The 15,266-nt window shown below is 44.8% G+C and overlaps 1 protein-coding gene across 2 annotated transcripts in view; it reads right to left on the bottom strand.

Moving 5' to 3' along the window:
* The window catches only part of LOC126298160 (alpha-aminoadipic semialdehyde synthase, mitochondrial), a 237,990-nt gene that overhangs the window by 185,842 nt on the left and 36,882 nt on the right, over positions 1-15,266 (bottom strand). For both annotated transcript variants that reach the window (XM_049989470.1, XM_049989469.1), the window contains exon 2: positions 9,968-10,042. In XM_049989470.1, the coding sequence (XP_049845427.1) occupies positions 9,968-10,036 (69 nt within the window). In that variant the 5' untranslated portion in view covers positions 10,037-10,042. The remainder of the gene's footprint in view (positions 1-9,967; positions 10,043-15,266) is intronic.

Below are 15,266 nucleotides of genomic sequence, written 5' to 3'. Positions count from 1 at the left end.
TGTGACACCTTGCATTGTTCTGCTCCTAGACGTCATCGTGCCAAGGAAAACAAACTGTGTGTAGGTATGGACGTGGTCCCCAAGGATAGACACATACTTGTGTTGATCTATTGAGCCTTCCAGAATGACGAGCTCACCCAGGGAATGCCACGAAAACATTCCCCAGACCATAGCACTCCATCCTCTGGGCTGGACCCTTCCAACAATTGTTGCAGGGTATTTACTTTCACGCCAACAGCCATTTGTTCGATGGAGCAAAAAACGTGATTCGTGTGAAAAGGCTACCTATCACCACTCAGTGGACGTCCAGTTGCGATATTGGTGCGCAAATTACAACCTTCGTCACCGATAGACAGCAATCAATATGAGTGCATGAAACAGGCGCCTGCCGCGGAGGCCCGTATGCAATAGCGTTTGCTGAATTGCCGTTGAGGAGACACTGTTGATAGCCCCTTGGCTCATCTGGGCTGTCAGTTGCTCAACGGACGCACATCTATTCGCCCGTACACATTTCTGCAGGCCGGCCGGGGTGGCCGAGCGGTTCTGGGCGCTACAGTTTAGAAACCGCGCGACCGCTACGGTCGCAGGTTCGCATCCTGCCTCGGGAATGGATGTGTGTGATGTCCTTAGGTTAGTTAGGTTTATGTAGTTCTAAGTTCTAGAGGACTGATGACCTCAGAAGTTAAGTCCCATAGTGCTCAGAGCCATTTGAACCATTTGAACATCTCTGCAACCGTCGTTCACCTCTGTCATCTATGGCCCGTGGTGAACCACATCGGCCTCGGCGCATGTTTTGGATAGCGCCATTTTGCCATGAACGGTATATACAGGGTGACGCACGAAATGTGTTACCAATTGTTTCTTTCACAATTTACGACGCACATTAGATATCCCGCTGGGATCTCTACAGCAGTACCAGCAGAGCTTGGAAAAACAAATGAGTTACGAAATGACGTGTAATTCACGATACTGCCGGTAGGAGACTAGTAAGCAGCAATGTCTGACAATGGAAGACCGACGACACAGCAACGATCGGCAATTGTGTTACTTTTTCATGAAACGAAAAGCCTTGTTGCGACTCAGAGGCGTTTTCGACAACAGTTTAACACACGATGGTTCCCTTGCAAGAAGTCCATCCACAGGTTGTACGATAAACCTGTAGAGGAAGGAACAGTATTGGAAGCGAAGCGAGCTCGGTCTAAGCCTGTTTGTTCGCCGGAGAATATTGAAGCGGTACGAGTTGCTGTACAGAGAAGTCCCGGGAAATCGTGTAGAAAAGCAGCAGCGCAACTGGGAATATCCAGCCTGTTTGTTCGCCGGAGAATATTGAAGCGGTACGAGTTGCTGTACAGAGAAGTCCCGGGAAATCGTGTAGAAAGGCAGCAGCGCAACTGGGAATATCCAGACGCTCCGTTCAACGTATTCTTAAAAGTGACCTCCATATGTACCCATACAAGATGACCTGTGCACAGAAGCTCACTGAAGAACACAAACAGCGGAGACTACTGTTTGCTCAATGGGCGGAGGATAGGGAAGACACTCTCAACAACGTTTGGTTTTCAGACGACGTGCATTTTCATTTAGACGGCGTGGTTAACAAACAAAATGTACGCTTTTGGGCCACTAAAAACTCACAATTACTTAATGAACGACAACATTATGCTCCGAGGATTACAGCGTGGGCAGCAATTTCCAGTCACGGACTTATTGGACCCTTTTTCTTTGTTGAAACTGTGAACAGCGAACGTTATTTGAGCATGCTTCGCAATAGCTTCATTCCACAGCTTATTGCTACTGGCTCTGAAGACTATGCGACTTAACGTCTGAGGTCATCATTCGTCTAGAACTTAGAACTAATTAAACCTAACTAACCTAAGGACATCACACACATCCACACCCGAGGCAGGATTCGAACCTGCGACCGTAGCGGTCGCTCGGCTCCAGACTGTAGCGCCCAGAACCGCACGGCCACTCCGGCCGGCGCTTCTTGCTACTGCCATGCTCTTCAACACGCAGTGGCTCATGCAAGATGGAGCAAGGCCACATACTGCAAACACTGTGTTGGAGTTTTTACACGAGCATTTCGACATGCGGATCATTTCACTCGTGTTTCTAGGTCGCTTCAATGACGGACAGAATTGGCCCCTCAATAGTCCAGACCTCAACCCACGTGACTTTTTTCTTTGGGGGTACCTAAAGGCAAAACTTTTCCCGAAATGTCCACGTGATTTAATTGAGCTCAGAAGACTTATTCTTCAAGCTTGCAGTGAAATTATGGAAGACATGTGCCGTAGGGTAATCACTAACTTCAGTGTTAGATTGAAGGAAGTTAGGAAACGAAATAGTAGACATATTGAGCATGTGCTGAGTTAGAACAAATCTCCATGGACGGCTATTTATTGTAGTATATGTTCCTTTCAGATTGTATTGACAATAAAGTTTATATTCAAAAAACACATTTCGTGCGCCACCCTGTATTAACCAATGCTTCCATCCTTGGCTAGAAAACCACTGACCACACCCTTTTCGACGTCAGATGAATCCCTCTATTTCCGTGTTACGACAACGACTGCACTGGTTTCCGCATCCCCCCCGAGACGCTTTATATATCCTCCACTGCTAGTACTGCTACCTGCCGTCTGTGAATGGTTATTGCATGTGGACGTCGAACATAGGCGATGGTCACAGTAATGTGACTGAACCCTGTAATTGTGCTTCATTATTCTACTTAGTAATTAGTTAAGTTTCTCAAAACTATGGTACTAAATATTCATTTCAGGCATCTAAAGACACCACTACCATGATAACAATATATGTTGTTGCAAACAGGTCCACTGCCTTATTGTTCAGTTCTCTTACAGAAAGGTTATCTTGCATTTCTGCGTTTAACTTCACTCATAGAGTATGTATGTTCCGCTGCATAAGATGCCTGTGGGCAGCGGGGTCCCACGCACGTGTGACTCTGCCCACAGTCATCTACATTTATGAGACACCATCACAGATGGACGATGGATGGCTTCTTCCATTAGTTACTCTTGTGTGCCGACTCCAACAGTCAGGAAAGTCTGCCAGAAAAACGAAGACAGAAGTCTTGCTGATGGCACCAACTGCACGACCATGTGAAAGGAAGACAGTTACGTGTACCAATCCCGTGATCAACACTGGGGTTTACATTAAATACGCAACAGCTGCTCGCTGCTAGTCTCTTCCTGTCCTGCGCCCGCTGCCTAGTTGGTTGGTTGGTTTGGGGATAAAGGGACCAAACTGCAGGGTCATCAGTCCCTTGCCAACCGCCTACCTTCGTTTCTACTATATTACGCTACTTTTTTGGTTATCATAGTTGCACTAATTGTGGCATTCTACACTATCTGACGAAAAATGTGAAGCTCCCAGAAGCGAAGAGTAAACTAAATGAAACTACGCAGGCTGAGAAGGTGTGATATTATTTAAATAATTACAACATCTACCCAAATTTATAAAGAACTTGGCAGTATGAGTTCACTGAGCAGTATGACGTTAGCAGTGACCAGGTTGAACGGGGGTCATAAAATTGTTGTATCTTCTATTGAGGCAAGTTGGCACATAACTGTTGTAAGTGGTCCATTATGCCCCGGATACTGGCACTTGGACGAAGCTGAGAATCGAGATGGACCCACAGATCTTCTAAAGGGGGCAGATCAGGCGATATTGAAGGCCGCAGGAGTACCTCAACATCATGAAGACAGTTCCTAGAGACGTGTGGCCGAGAAGTGTGCTGTTGTAAATAGCACCACGAGACTGTTGTATGAGAGGTAACTCATGAGGATATGGGATTAACCGTGAGTAACCGTTGTGTAGTCCGAGTTGTCTCAGTCACTACCAGCCGTGATCTGATGTTATAATCGATGGCTCCCGACACCATGATCACAGGAGTAAACTGTTGTGCCTCTAAAAAACTTCGGCAGAATGGGGCGTCTTCCCAGGTCGCAGCCATTCTCACCAACGACGGTTATCTGGGGTAGTGCAGAACCGTGATTCATCGCTGAAAACAGTTCGATGCCGATTATCAGCAGTCGATGCTTCCCAGTCAAGGCACCACTCCAAACGCAGCCGTTTAAGTCGTCTGTTAAATGCAATCTACGCATGGGACGGTAATTCCCTAGTCCGATTGCTCCTAGTTTCCGACGAGTGATGCGGGATGACGCAGAACGTTTTCACGTGACTATTACATACTCTAGGATGGCAAGCGTCGATCTGAAGGGGACAGGATGTGACTGGTGCAGAAGACGGCGATCCTCGCTCCTGGCGGTCTTCTGGTCGACCAGACCCTTGACGGCGAGCGTACCTGCACTCCGTTCCCAAACACTCGCTGTCACATCTGAATTCCGGACAAATCTAGATGTTGCACGATTCGACCAACAGTATTTTTCGACGGTCTGGGACCTTAACCAGATTGGGTTGATGATATTCATTAAGAAGATCAAGGAAGAACTGCACGATTCGTCACGGATTCCTGCTACAAGCAGGGTGGTGTGCAGTGTGGAAAGCATTACTCACAAAATTCCGAAGTTCTAGCTCCTAACAGAGTCTGCGAGCTAAGACTCCTTGTTGAGAATAAAACTCTTCGTTGCGAGGCTAGCGTAAATGTACAATCGGATTTACCTGAGGTTTCAAAAATGGTTCAAATGGCTCTGAGCACTATGGGACTTAACATCTTAGGTCATCAGTCCCCTAGAACTTAGAACTACTTAAACCTAACTAACCTAAGGACATCACACACATCCATGCCCCAGGCAGGATTCGAACCTGCGACCGTAGCATTCCCGCGGTTCCGGACTACAGCACCTAGAACCGCAAGACCACCGCGGCCGGCACCTGAGGTTTGACTCATCAGATTTTGTCTAGCGACCGATCTTACACCGCTGCAAAACAGTTCCCTTTTAAGATAACCACAAGTTTACAATTTCCTTTCTGACTTGTGAGCTGTGTTTTAGTTAAAAGCATGTAGCTGAAGGTGTTTTGCAAAAAATGAGCTGTGTTTTTGATTGGTTCAGATGGTTCAAATGGCTCTGAGCACTATGGGACTTGACATCTGAGGTCATCAGTCCCCCAGAACTTAGAACTACTTAAACATAACTAACCTAAGGACATCACACACATCCATGCCCGAGGCAGGATTCGAACCTGCGATCGTAGCGGTCGTTCGGTTCCAGCCTAAGGCGCCTAGAACCGCTCGGCCACATCGGTCGGCTTTCTATTGGCGCTTCCATATTTTTGTTATCGATTACATAGACTAATATCTCATAAAAATCTTACAATACCATAAATTATTTCACTAGCTTGTACTAATTTTGTTATTAAATTAAACACGTAAGTGTTTTGCACGTTTTAATGACATATACTACCATTATATTGCAATTTAACGAGACATTAAAGTAAGTAGTAAAGTGTATGGTATCAATGGCTGGGAGATCCCGAAGGGCAGGTTTAGTCGCCTAATTGGGAATGTTTTCTCTATCCTTCGCACCCGCAGGCACCTCTCTTGCTACAGCAAGATGTTTCGTTTGAAATATGATGGACAGTTTGCCCCAAATCAAACACATTTTCACGAGTTGCTACCAACTCTAAGACACATAGAAAATACTTTTGGTTGTTTTTTGTGTAGTGCTTTTGTACGGCTGAATGTATAAGCCTTGGTGGTTTAAAATTTCAAATAAAGGTTTAAGGTATGATTTCCACTGTACTTTTTCTTTTACTTTACACTGTTATCTCATCTAGCAACCATTGATGTATGTCGAAAAAAAAGGTCAGGCAGTGATGTAGATTATACGCGAAACTATTTGTCAGTCATCCCATTACAGTCTGCTTAAGCAGCTTCGTATGCTGTATAAAGCGAAAGCCATACTACGTCCAGCGTGACCTTTCTTTACAAAGCACTGTATAGTTCAAACTAACATTCTTGTTGATAATTACTTTACTTATCGCAGTAATTCCCAAGCCAGTTACACAGCAAGGTAAATCTAATTTGGATGGGAATGCAAAGAGTGGCCTCAATAAAAACTGAAATATTTGTGAAATATTTAAATTTACTGTAATAGAGCACCTCTTAATTCAAGAACTTAAAACGGTATGCAGCCTGTGTTTTAACCAGATAAGCACTGAATCAATACATCCATACATTTGTAAAAATGAATGTTCGTAGGTTTGTATACATCTATGTTCCACAATCTTAAACCACATAACCGGTTTCAAAAAAACTTGATACACGTATCACTTACTGTTTGGGAAGAATCGCTGTGAGAGTAACCCACGACACTCGACTACCCATACTTTGTTCACCCAGTATTTGAGAACGAGAGCATTTAGTGACTTTCACGAACATTACACACAACTTTAAACCCTTACGAAACTTATTCTCGCTGTCTGCCCCCACTTAATGATGAAAGGAAAAAACTTTATCGCTTATTACATTTTCCATGTACATGCAGTAAAACTGCCACATGAAGCATGACGTTTTAATGTATTGCTTATTTACTACGCACTGTATTCGCGACACATTTTTCAGACAGTATTAATATATACCAGTGAATGTAACAGCAAAATTATATCATTGTACCACATACATTTCGGGAGATATGACATCAAAAACACTGAGGTGCATGAAAAACTGCGACATCATGCTTGACCTTTTAATTTATTAATTCTTTGCTTCTAACTCTATTTGCAACATATTCCGCATACAGTAGACACATATATCCACTGAATGTATCGCAAAATGCTAACATTGTACGGCATATAGTTTAGAAGATATGACGTCATAAACATTGAGCTGCGTGAAAATGTAGCTGAGGCGTGAAATTGACTACACCTACAGTGAAATATGTGTAGAAATACGTGTGAAATGATTTAAATGTATGTGAAATGTACTAGACATGTGCATGCGCAAGCAAAGGTATGGGTAACAAGCTCATGGTTAACTCTTGGAATGATTTCAGTCTAATTTCGTGAGCATGCTACTTACAATCTAGAAAGAAATACTGTGGAGGTAAGAACCACCGGCCTCCTATTGAGGGGGGAATGATAGCGTGGAGAAAGAAGGGCAGAGGAGAAGATGGGCACATGGGGAAGGAGCAGATGGACAGAGTGAGGGGTAGGAAGAGATGGACAGAGAGAGAGGTAGGAGGAGATGGAGAGACAGAGGGGTAGGAGGAGATCTACAAAAAGAGAGGCAGGAGGAGATGGACATAGAGAGGGGTAGGAGGAGATGTACAGAGAGAGAGGCAGGAGGAGATGGACAGAGAGAGGGGTAGGAGAACATGGACAGAGAGAGGGCTAGAAGGAGATGGACACAGAGAGGGGTAGGAGGAGATGGACAGGGAGTGAGGCTGGAGGAGACGGACAGAGAGAGGGTCATAAGAAGATGGACGGAGGTGCAGGAGGAGATGGATAGAGAGAGGGGTAGGATGTGATGGACAGAGAGAGGGGGATCAGGCGGAGATGGTCAGAGAGGGAGGCAGGAGGAGATCGACAGAGAAAGGGGTAGGAGGAGATGGAGAGAGAAAGGGGTAGGAGGAGATGGACAGGGAGAGAGGCAGGCGGAGATGTACAGAGAGAAGGGGCAGGGGATAGACAGAGAGAGAGAGGCAGGAGTGGATGAACAGAGACACAGGGTCAGGAGATGGACAGAGAGAGGCAGGAGATGGATAGAGAGAAAGGCTGGAAGAGATGGACAGAGAGAGAGGCTGGGGGAAATGGACAGAGAGAGGGGAAGGAGAAGATGGACAGAGAGAGGGGTAGGAGGAGATGGATAGAGGGAGAGGCTGGAGGAGATCGACAGAGACAGGGGTAGGAGGAGATTGACAGAGAGAGAGGCAGGAGTAGATGAACAGAGAGATAGGGTCAGGAGATGGACAGAGAGAGGCAGTAGGAGATGAATAGCGAGAGGGGTCAGGAGATAGACAGAGAGAGAAAGAGGGAAGGACGAGATGGACTAGTAGAAGACTGTAATAAATAAATTATTTGGTGGTTTTATAATAAACAAATCCTTATATGGTAAAAGGTAAAAATTAAATGTCCTGAAAAATGTGGATATTTCCCAACGGTTCTGTGAATTTGTAGACATATAATTATTGCATCGTCAGTATTCAGTTTAAAAGAAGTAACGAACAACTAGCGAAAGAAAGAAAGTGTGGTTTCCTTAAACCACTTTAAGCTTATGTTGAAATGTTTGCATCCTTGAAGATACGACTTTTCCTGCCACTATCAATGCTCAGTTGAACTTGAGTTTCGTCTCTAAGAATCTCGTCCTCGACGGGTCTTCAGTCTGATAGGGTATTACAGCCTTAAGTTTCTTTTATTCGAGGGGTAACCTAATACTATTACTAAAACAGATAATTTCAGTTGTCATCGGATTAGTTAGCATATGTGTCAGGCTTGGGTAATTTTCATCTCTCCCTAAGCGCACTTCACTGTTGTTCATTATTTCTACCTCAGATACAGAGTATCGCTTCAAATTCTTTACGTGTAAAGTTACAAATGTGCTAACAAATATTTTTGTCTAGCGTATAGCGTCGTCAACGATTTTGTCATCAGACTACAATTAACTGTATAGAAATTAAAATATGAATCTGAGCAAGCATCACAATAGCAGCTGTCGGACTCACAATGGAAGGAATCTTATCTCAGTCATTTATGGCTTTCCAGGGCAATTTGTGATGCTACTCCACGGTCACTTACTTCCCTCATAGTCATTAAAAAGGAATCAGTATCTTTTCTATGTATAATGAATTCATAATCAACAGAACTCAGTCCAATTTAATGTTAAACTGCATGTTTTCAGATGCAGTCAACAGCAGCGTCGCCGCAACAGATAGAACGGAGAGAACACTCATCAATACAGTTTAGTGCAGGGAAACCGCAATATTTGTTTGCTTCTATATCTTTCAACCTTTTCACTAAGGATTTACTCATCACTTTCCATGTGCAGGTTGTGCATTACGCGTATACTACCGTGTTTACTCACAACAGAAATATAAAGTGGAACACACAGCAAATCAACAGAGCAACATTAGTACAAGAAACAGACTTTGGCGTGATGTAGTAGAATGTCCCGAAATTACCCTCGAAAAAATACCTAATATATCAAGATCATATTACAGCAAGAAGAAGAAAACTTGCTTATTGCGAAGGACCGACATGGCTAAGTTCGTGGAGCATACGATTTTAATTTTCTGTACAAAATTTATTTATTTTGATCTAAAATTTATTGAAGGATGAGCGGTTTCCATCAGTCAGATAATCATCATCAGTTCGACAACAGAAAGAAAAACATTGTTCGTAATCTACTCAAACGACATACAGTTTGTACCATATATGAAAATTGCAGACCACATTGCAGTAAAAACGTTGTTACAGATGCGGTATAAACACATACTGTACAACTAAAACTGCTGTGCATTATGCAATGCTACCCTTTAAGACGCAAGCACCCATCCACTGGAGGGCGCGAAATTTAAAAACAGAAGTGCCCTCTTTCTCACGATTCAAACATATATTTTCCATTCTTTCAAAGAGTGATCAAAGGCATCTTCAACAGTAAACGTAATGAACATATGCCGAGAGAGCGATTGAGGCAACAGACAGTAACAATAACCATTAAATATGAACTTACATTGTGTACCAACATTAAATAAAATTAATCACTCGTCTGCTGCGGAGGTTGCCTCCAGGCTTCCCACAGGTTGTACCATTGTTAAGAAATATTGAAGCCCATCAATTGTTCAATTATACTTGCTGTATTTACTAAGAGAAAATCACATTTACAAATGCAATTCCTCTAATAGTAAAACAATTTCACTGATCTTTGTCTTGTTTCATTACCGGAAATTCTTTCTCGAGCATATTTGCAACAAATATTTATACAATACATAAATATGAATAAAAGAACATTGTATATTTCTGTGGCGTGAGAGAAACCACTGCAACTTACCTGAACGTATCTAACATGTTGCCTCTGTACAACTGTGTTCTTAGCACTCGCAAAGATGATCTGGTTCATAGTGCCCTGAAACAGTTAAAGATTTCTCTTTACACAATATTTAAGCTCACATACATCTGAAAGCTTAGAGTACTAAATTCTCATACATCATTTATCGATGAGCCAAAACATTATGACGACCTCCTTAATAACATGTTAGTTCGCCTTTGGAACTCAGTAGACCAGCGATTTTACGGGGCATGGATTCGACAAGTCCATGATATGTTTCCGAAGGAATGTGGCATCAGATGACTTCGGACAAGTCACGTGATTGCAGTAAAATGAGGTCCGATGGTTCGCGGACACGAGGCTGACGCCCGTCAGCGTCCAGTTGTGTTCCATCGACTTCAGACCAGGAGAGTTTGACGAGTAAGAAATCAGTATGCGTTCACTATTACGCTTTTCAAACCAATGTGGCACACTTCTTGTCTTGCGACACTGACAGTTATCCTGCTGGAAAATGCCGTTGCGCCAGGGAAGACATCAAGCATAAAAGGATGCAGGTGGTCCGCAATAATGTTCAAGTAATGCACAGCTGTGTGGTGCTTAGGTTACTATCACAGGTCCCATGGAAGCCCAGAAATATGTCCTTCAGAGCATAATGCTACCCCACCGGCCTGCGGCCATGATGCGGTGCACGTTTCGAGCTGCCAGTCGCCTGAATGACTGTGTATCCGGAAACGACCATCGACCTGGTGTAACAAGAAACGTGATTCATCCGACAAGACATTTTTCAGGATATTCTCATTTCCTTACGGAAATGCCGTGGTGTATTATTATTACCATTCTAAATATCCTATCTCGACTAATGTACACTGCCGAAAAAAAATTAGTACACCCTTTTAGAGGTTTCCAGTTAACTCAAGATGTTGCAACAGTGCACATGGAGTATATGAAATGATTAGATTTGTAAGTAGGCTGTTAAGGTTTTTATGTTGGTAATACCACATAGCACTCTGTATGAAAATCCCTGACTGTGCTGTGTGCAGTCTGTGGTTGGTTTGCATTGTTGGAATATTTGCTATTGTAGTGGTGGGCAGTTGGATGTGAACAGCGCGTAGCGTTGCGCAGTTGGAGGTGAGCCGCCAGCAGTGGTGGATGTGGGGGCAGAGATGGCAGAATTTTGAGAGCGGACGATCTATGACATTTGAACAGCCGGCCAGAGTGGCCGAGAAGTTCTAGGCTCTACAGTCTGTAACCACGCGACTGCTACGCTGGCAGGTTCGAATCCTGCCTCGGGCATGGATGTGTGTGATGACTTTAGGTTAGTTAGGTTTAAGCAGTTCTAAGTTCTAGGGGACTGATGACCACAGCAGTTAAGTCCCATAGTGCTCAGAGCCATTTGCCACTTTTGAACATTATTAAGGTAAATACATTGTTTGTTCTCTATCAAAAACTTTCATTTGCTAACTATGCCTATCAGTTGTTAGCGCCTTCAGTACTTAGAATCTTTTATTTAGCTGGCAGTATTGGCGCTCGCTGTATTGCAGTAGTTCGAGTAACGAAGATTTTCGTGAGGTAAGTGATTCATGACAGGTATAGGTTATTGTTGGTCAGGGCCATTCTTTTGTAGGGATTATTGAAAGTCAGATTGCGTTGCTCTAAAAATATTGTATGTCAGTTTAGTGTTGATTAGAATAAGTAAAGAGAGAAATGTCTGAGTACGTTCAGTTTTGCTCAGCTGCTTGAAAATCAAATAACGTAGAGATTTTCCAGCACTGTATTTATAAAGTTTTTTCTAAGGGGACATTACAGATTTACAGATTAATAGCACAAGTGGTTCCGAGGTACCAGATATACAAAGACCAAGGTACCAAGTACGGAGATAAGTTGCAGCATTAGAAAATTCCTGCAGCGGATAGGCACTTGGTGCAGGGAGTGGCACCTGACACTTGACATAGACAAATGTAATGTATTGCGAATACATGGAAAGAAGGATCCTTTATTGTATCATTAAATGATAGCGGAACGAACACTGGTAGCAGTTAAGTCTGTAAAATATCTGGGAGTATGCGTGCGGAACGATTTGAAATGGAATGATCATATAAAATTAATTGTTGGTAAGGCGGTTACCAGGTTGAGATTCATTGGGAGAGTCCTTAGAAAATGTAGTCCATCAACAAAGGAGGTGGCTTACAAAACACTCATTCGACCTATACTTGAGTATTGCTCATCAGTGTGGGATCCGTACCAGATCGGGTTGACGGAGGAGATAGAGAAGATCCAAAGAAGAGCGGCGAGTTTCGTCACAGGGTTATTTGGTAACCGTGATAGCGTTACGGAGATGTTTAACAAACTCAAGTGGCAGACTCTATAAGAGAGGCGCTCTGCATCGCGGTGTAGCTTGCTGTCCAGGTTTCGAGAGGGTGCGTTTCTGAATGAGGTATCGAATACACTCCTGGAAATTGAAATAAGAACACCGTGAATTCATTGTCCCAGGGGAAACTTTATTGACACATTACTGGGGTCAGATACATCACATGATCACACTGACAGAACCACAGGCACACAGACACAGGCAACAGAGCATGCACAATGTCGGCACTAGTACAGTGTATATCCACCTTTCGCAGCAATGCAGCCTGCTATTCTCCCATGGAGACGATCGTACAGATGCTGGATGTAGTCCTGTGGAACGGCTTGCCATGCCATTTCCATCTGGCGCCTCAGTTGGACCAGCGTTCGTGCTGGACGTGCAGACCGCGTGAGACGACGCTTCATCCAGTCCCAAACATGCTCAATGGGGGACAGATCCGGAGATCTTGCTGGCCAGGGTAGTTGACTTACACCTTCTAGAGCACGTTGGGTGGTACGTGATACATGCGGACGTGCATTGTCCTGTTGGAATAGCAAGTTCCCTTGCCGGTCTAGGAATGGTAGAACGATGGGTTCGATGACGGTTTGGATGTACCGTGCACTATTCAGTGTCCCCTCGACGATCACCAGAGGTGTACGGCCAGTGTAGGAGATCGCTCCCCACACCATGATGCCGGGTGTTGGCCCTGTGTGCCTCGGTCGTATGCAGTCCTGATTGTGGCGCTCACCTGCACGGCGCCAAACAAGCATACGACCATCATTGGTACCAAGGCAGAAGCGACTCTCATCGCTGAAGACGACACGTCTCCATTCGTCCCTCCATTCACGCCTGTCGCGACACCACTGGAGGCGGGCTGCACGATGTTGGGGCGTGAGCGGAAGACGGCCTAACGGTGTGCGGGACCGTAGCCCAGCTTCATGCAGACGGTTGCGAATGGTCCTCGCCGATACCCCAGGAGCAACAGTGTCCCTAATTTGCTGGGAAGTGGCGGTGCGGTCCCCTACGGCACTGCGTAGGATCCTACGGTCTTGGCGTGCATCCGTGCGTCGCTGCGGTCCGGTCTCAGGTCTACGGGCACGTGCACCTTCCGCCGACCGCTGGCGACAACATCGATGTACTGTGGAGACCTCACGCCCCACGTGTTGAGCAATTCGGCGGTACGTCCACCCGGCCTCCCGCATGCCCACTATACGCCCTCGCTCAAAGTCCGTCAACTGCACATACGGTTCACGTCCACGCTGTCGCGGCATACTACCAGTGTTAAAGACTGCGATGGAGCTCCGTATGCCACGGCAAACTGGCTGACACTGACGGCGGCGGTGCACAAATGCTGCGCAGCTAGCGCCATTCGACGGCCAACACCGCGGTTCCTGGTGTGTCCGCTGTGCCGTGCGTGTGATCATTGCTTGCACAGCCCTCTCGCAGTGTCCGGAGCAAGTATGGTGGGTCTGACACACCGGTGTCAATGTGTTCTTTTTTTCCATTTCCAGGAGTGTATATTGCTTCTCCCTACTTATACCTCCCGGGGAGATCACGAATGTAAAATTAGAGAGATTAGAGCGCGCACGGAGGCTTTCAGACAGTCTTTCTTCCCGCGAACCATACGCGACTGGAACAGGAAAGGGAGCTAATGACAGTGGCACGTAAAGTGCCCTCCGCCACACACCGTTGGGTGTCTTGCGGAGTATAAATGTAGATGTAGATGTAGATGTATCGACCCATGCTGAAATACCCGTATTAGTAGGTGGCGTAGCCTCCACTGGCGGCAGTGCTGTAATCCAGTCGATTGTACATATGGCGAATATTGTCCTGGCATACATTATGCCACGCCTATTCGACCTGCTCACGTAGTCCTGTGAAGGTTGTTGGTTGACGAATCGCACGAGTCACTTCTCGTCTCACCATAATCCACACGTGCTCGATTGCAGACAAGTCCAGATATCGTGCTGTTCAGGGCAGTTGCTGCACGTCTTGCAGACCACGTTGAGTTTCACGGGCAGCGTTTGGGCGTGCGTTATCCAGTTGGAACAACATATCGCCGTCCTATTGCAAGAAGGGCTAAAGGTCAGGTCTAACAATATTCTACACGTACCGAGCGCAGGTTAGCGTGGCCTCCAGAACGAGAGTTGCACCTTAGGCCGGTATTACACTATCAAATTTCTTTGTCAAATATCTTTGTCCAAAATCTTTGTCAAAGATATTTGATGGTGTAATAGGGAACTTTGTCAAATGTCGTCCAGTATTTGATCAGATCTAGGGCCTCGCTGTAGATTTGATCAAAGAAGTCGCTTGTCTTCTGTTCACTGCAATGTGACATGTTATCACATGGAGCGCTAGCATCGCTGCATTCTGTCGTCTGTAGTGCTTTTATAAACATTGTCGGTAAATACAATTGGTGTGTGCCGACAACTACAAAATTAATAGAGATGTATGAAGCTGATGAGGCGCTTTACAACGTGAGGCACGCTGAATTCAAAAATAGATTACGAAGATTGTAGACCTGACCTAACCTAACCTAACCCTCTCCTGTAATGTGTTACAGTGAGCCTGTCTTCTGCAGATGTAGCAGTTCTTAAGTGAATATTGTTCTTTGTGATATGAGGATCCTCTTCATTGAGCACATACAGAAATGTATGCTCATCCATTCTTAAGTAATTGATATACGACTTGACGTCCGCCACTGCAAGTTCAAGTAACAAGTTTCGTTGAATGCTGTTATCGTGTCGTCGTAAAACCCACGGCTTCACCCAGGTATGTTTCCTATTTTCACCCCGCTTCTCTTCTGCATGTGCACACAGTGCAATTGTGGTACATGCAACTGCTGCGGTTAATAACAAGTTGTTGTTGTCAGCCAGCTTGAACTTTGACGAAAACTATGATGACAGTGTAATACCCCTTCTAGCGCAACGTCAAAGATCTTTGTCAAATATATTT

The sequence above is a fragment of the Schistocerca gregaria genome, chromosome X (genome assembly GCF_023897955.1).
Source record: "Schistocerca gregaria isolate iqSchGreg1 chromosome X, iqSchGreg1.2, whole genome shotgun sequence".
Lineage (NCBI taxonomy): Eukaryota > Metazoa > Arthropoda > Insecta > Orthoptera > Acrididae > Schistocerca > Schistocerca gregaria.
Note: the sequence above shows the minus strand (reverse complement) of the source record. Positions and strands in the feature narration are given on the sequence as shown.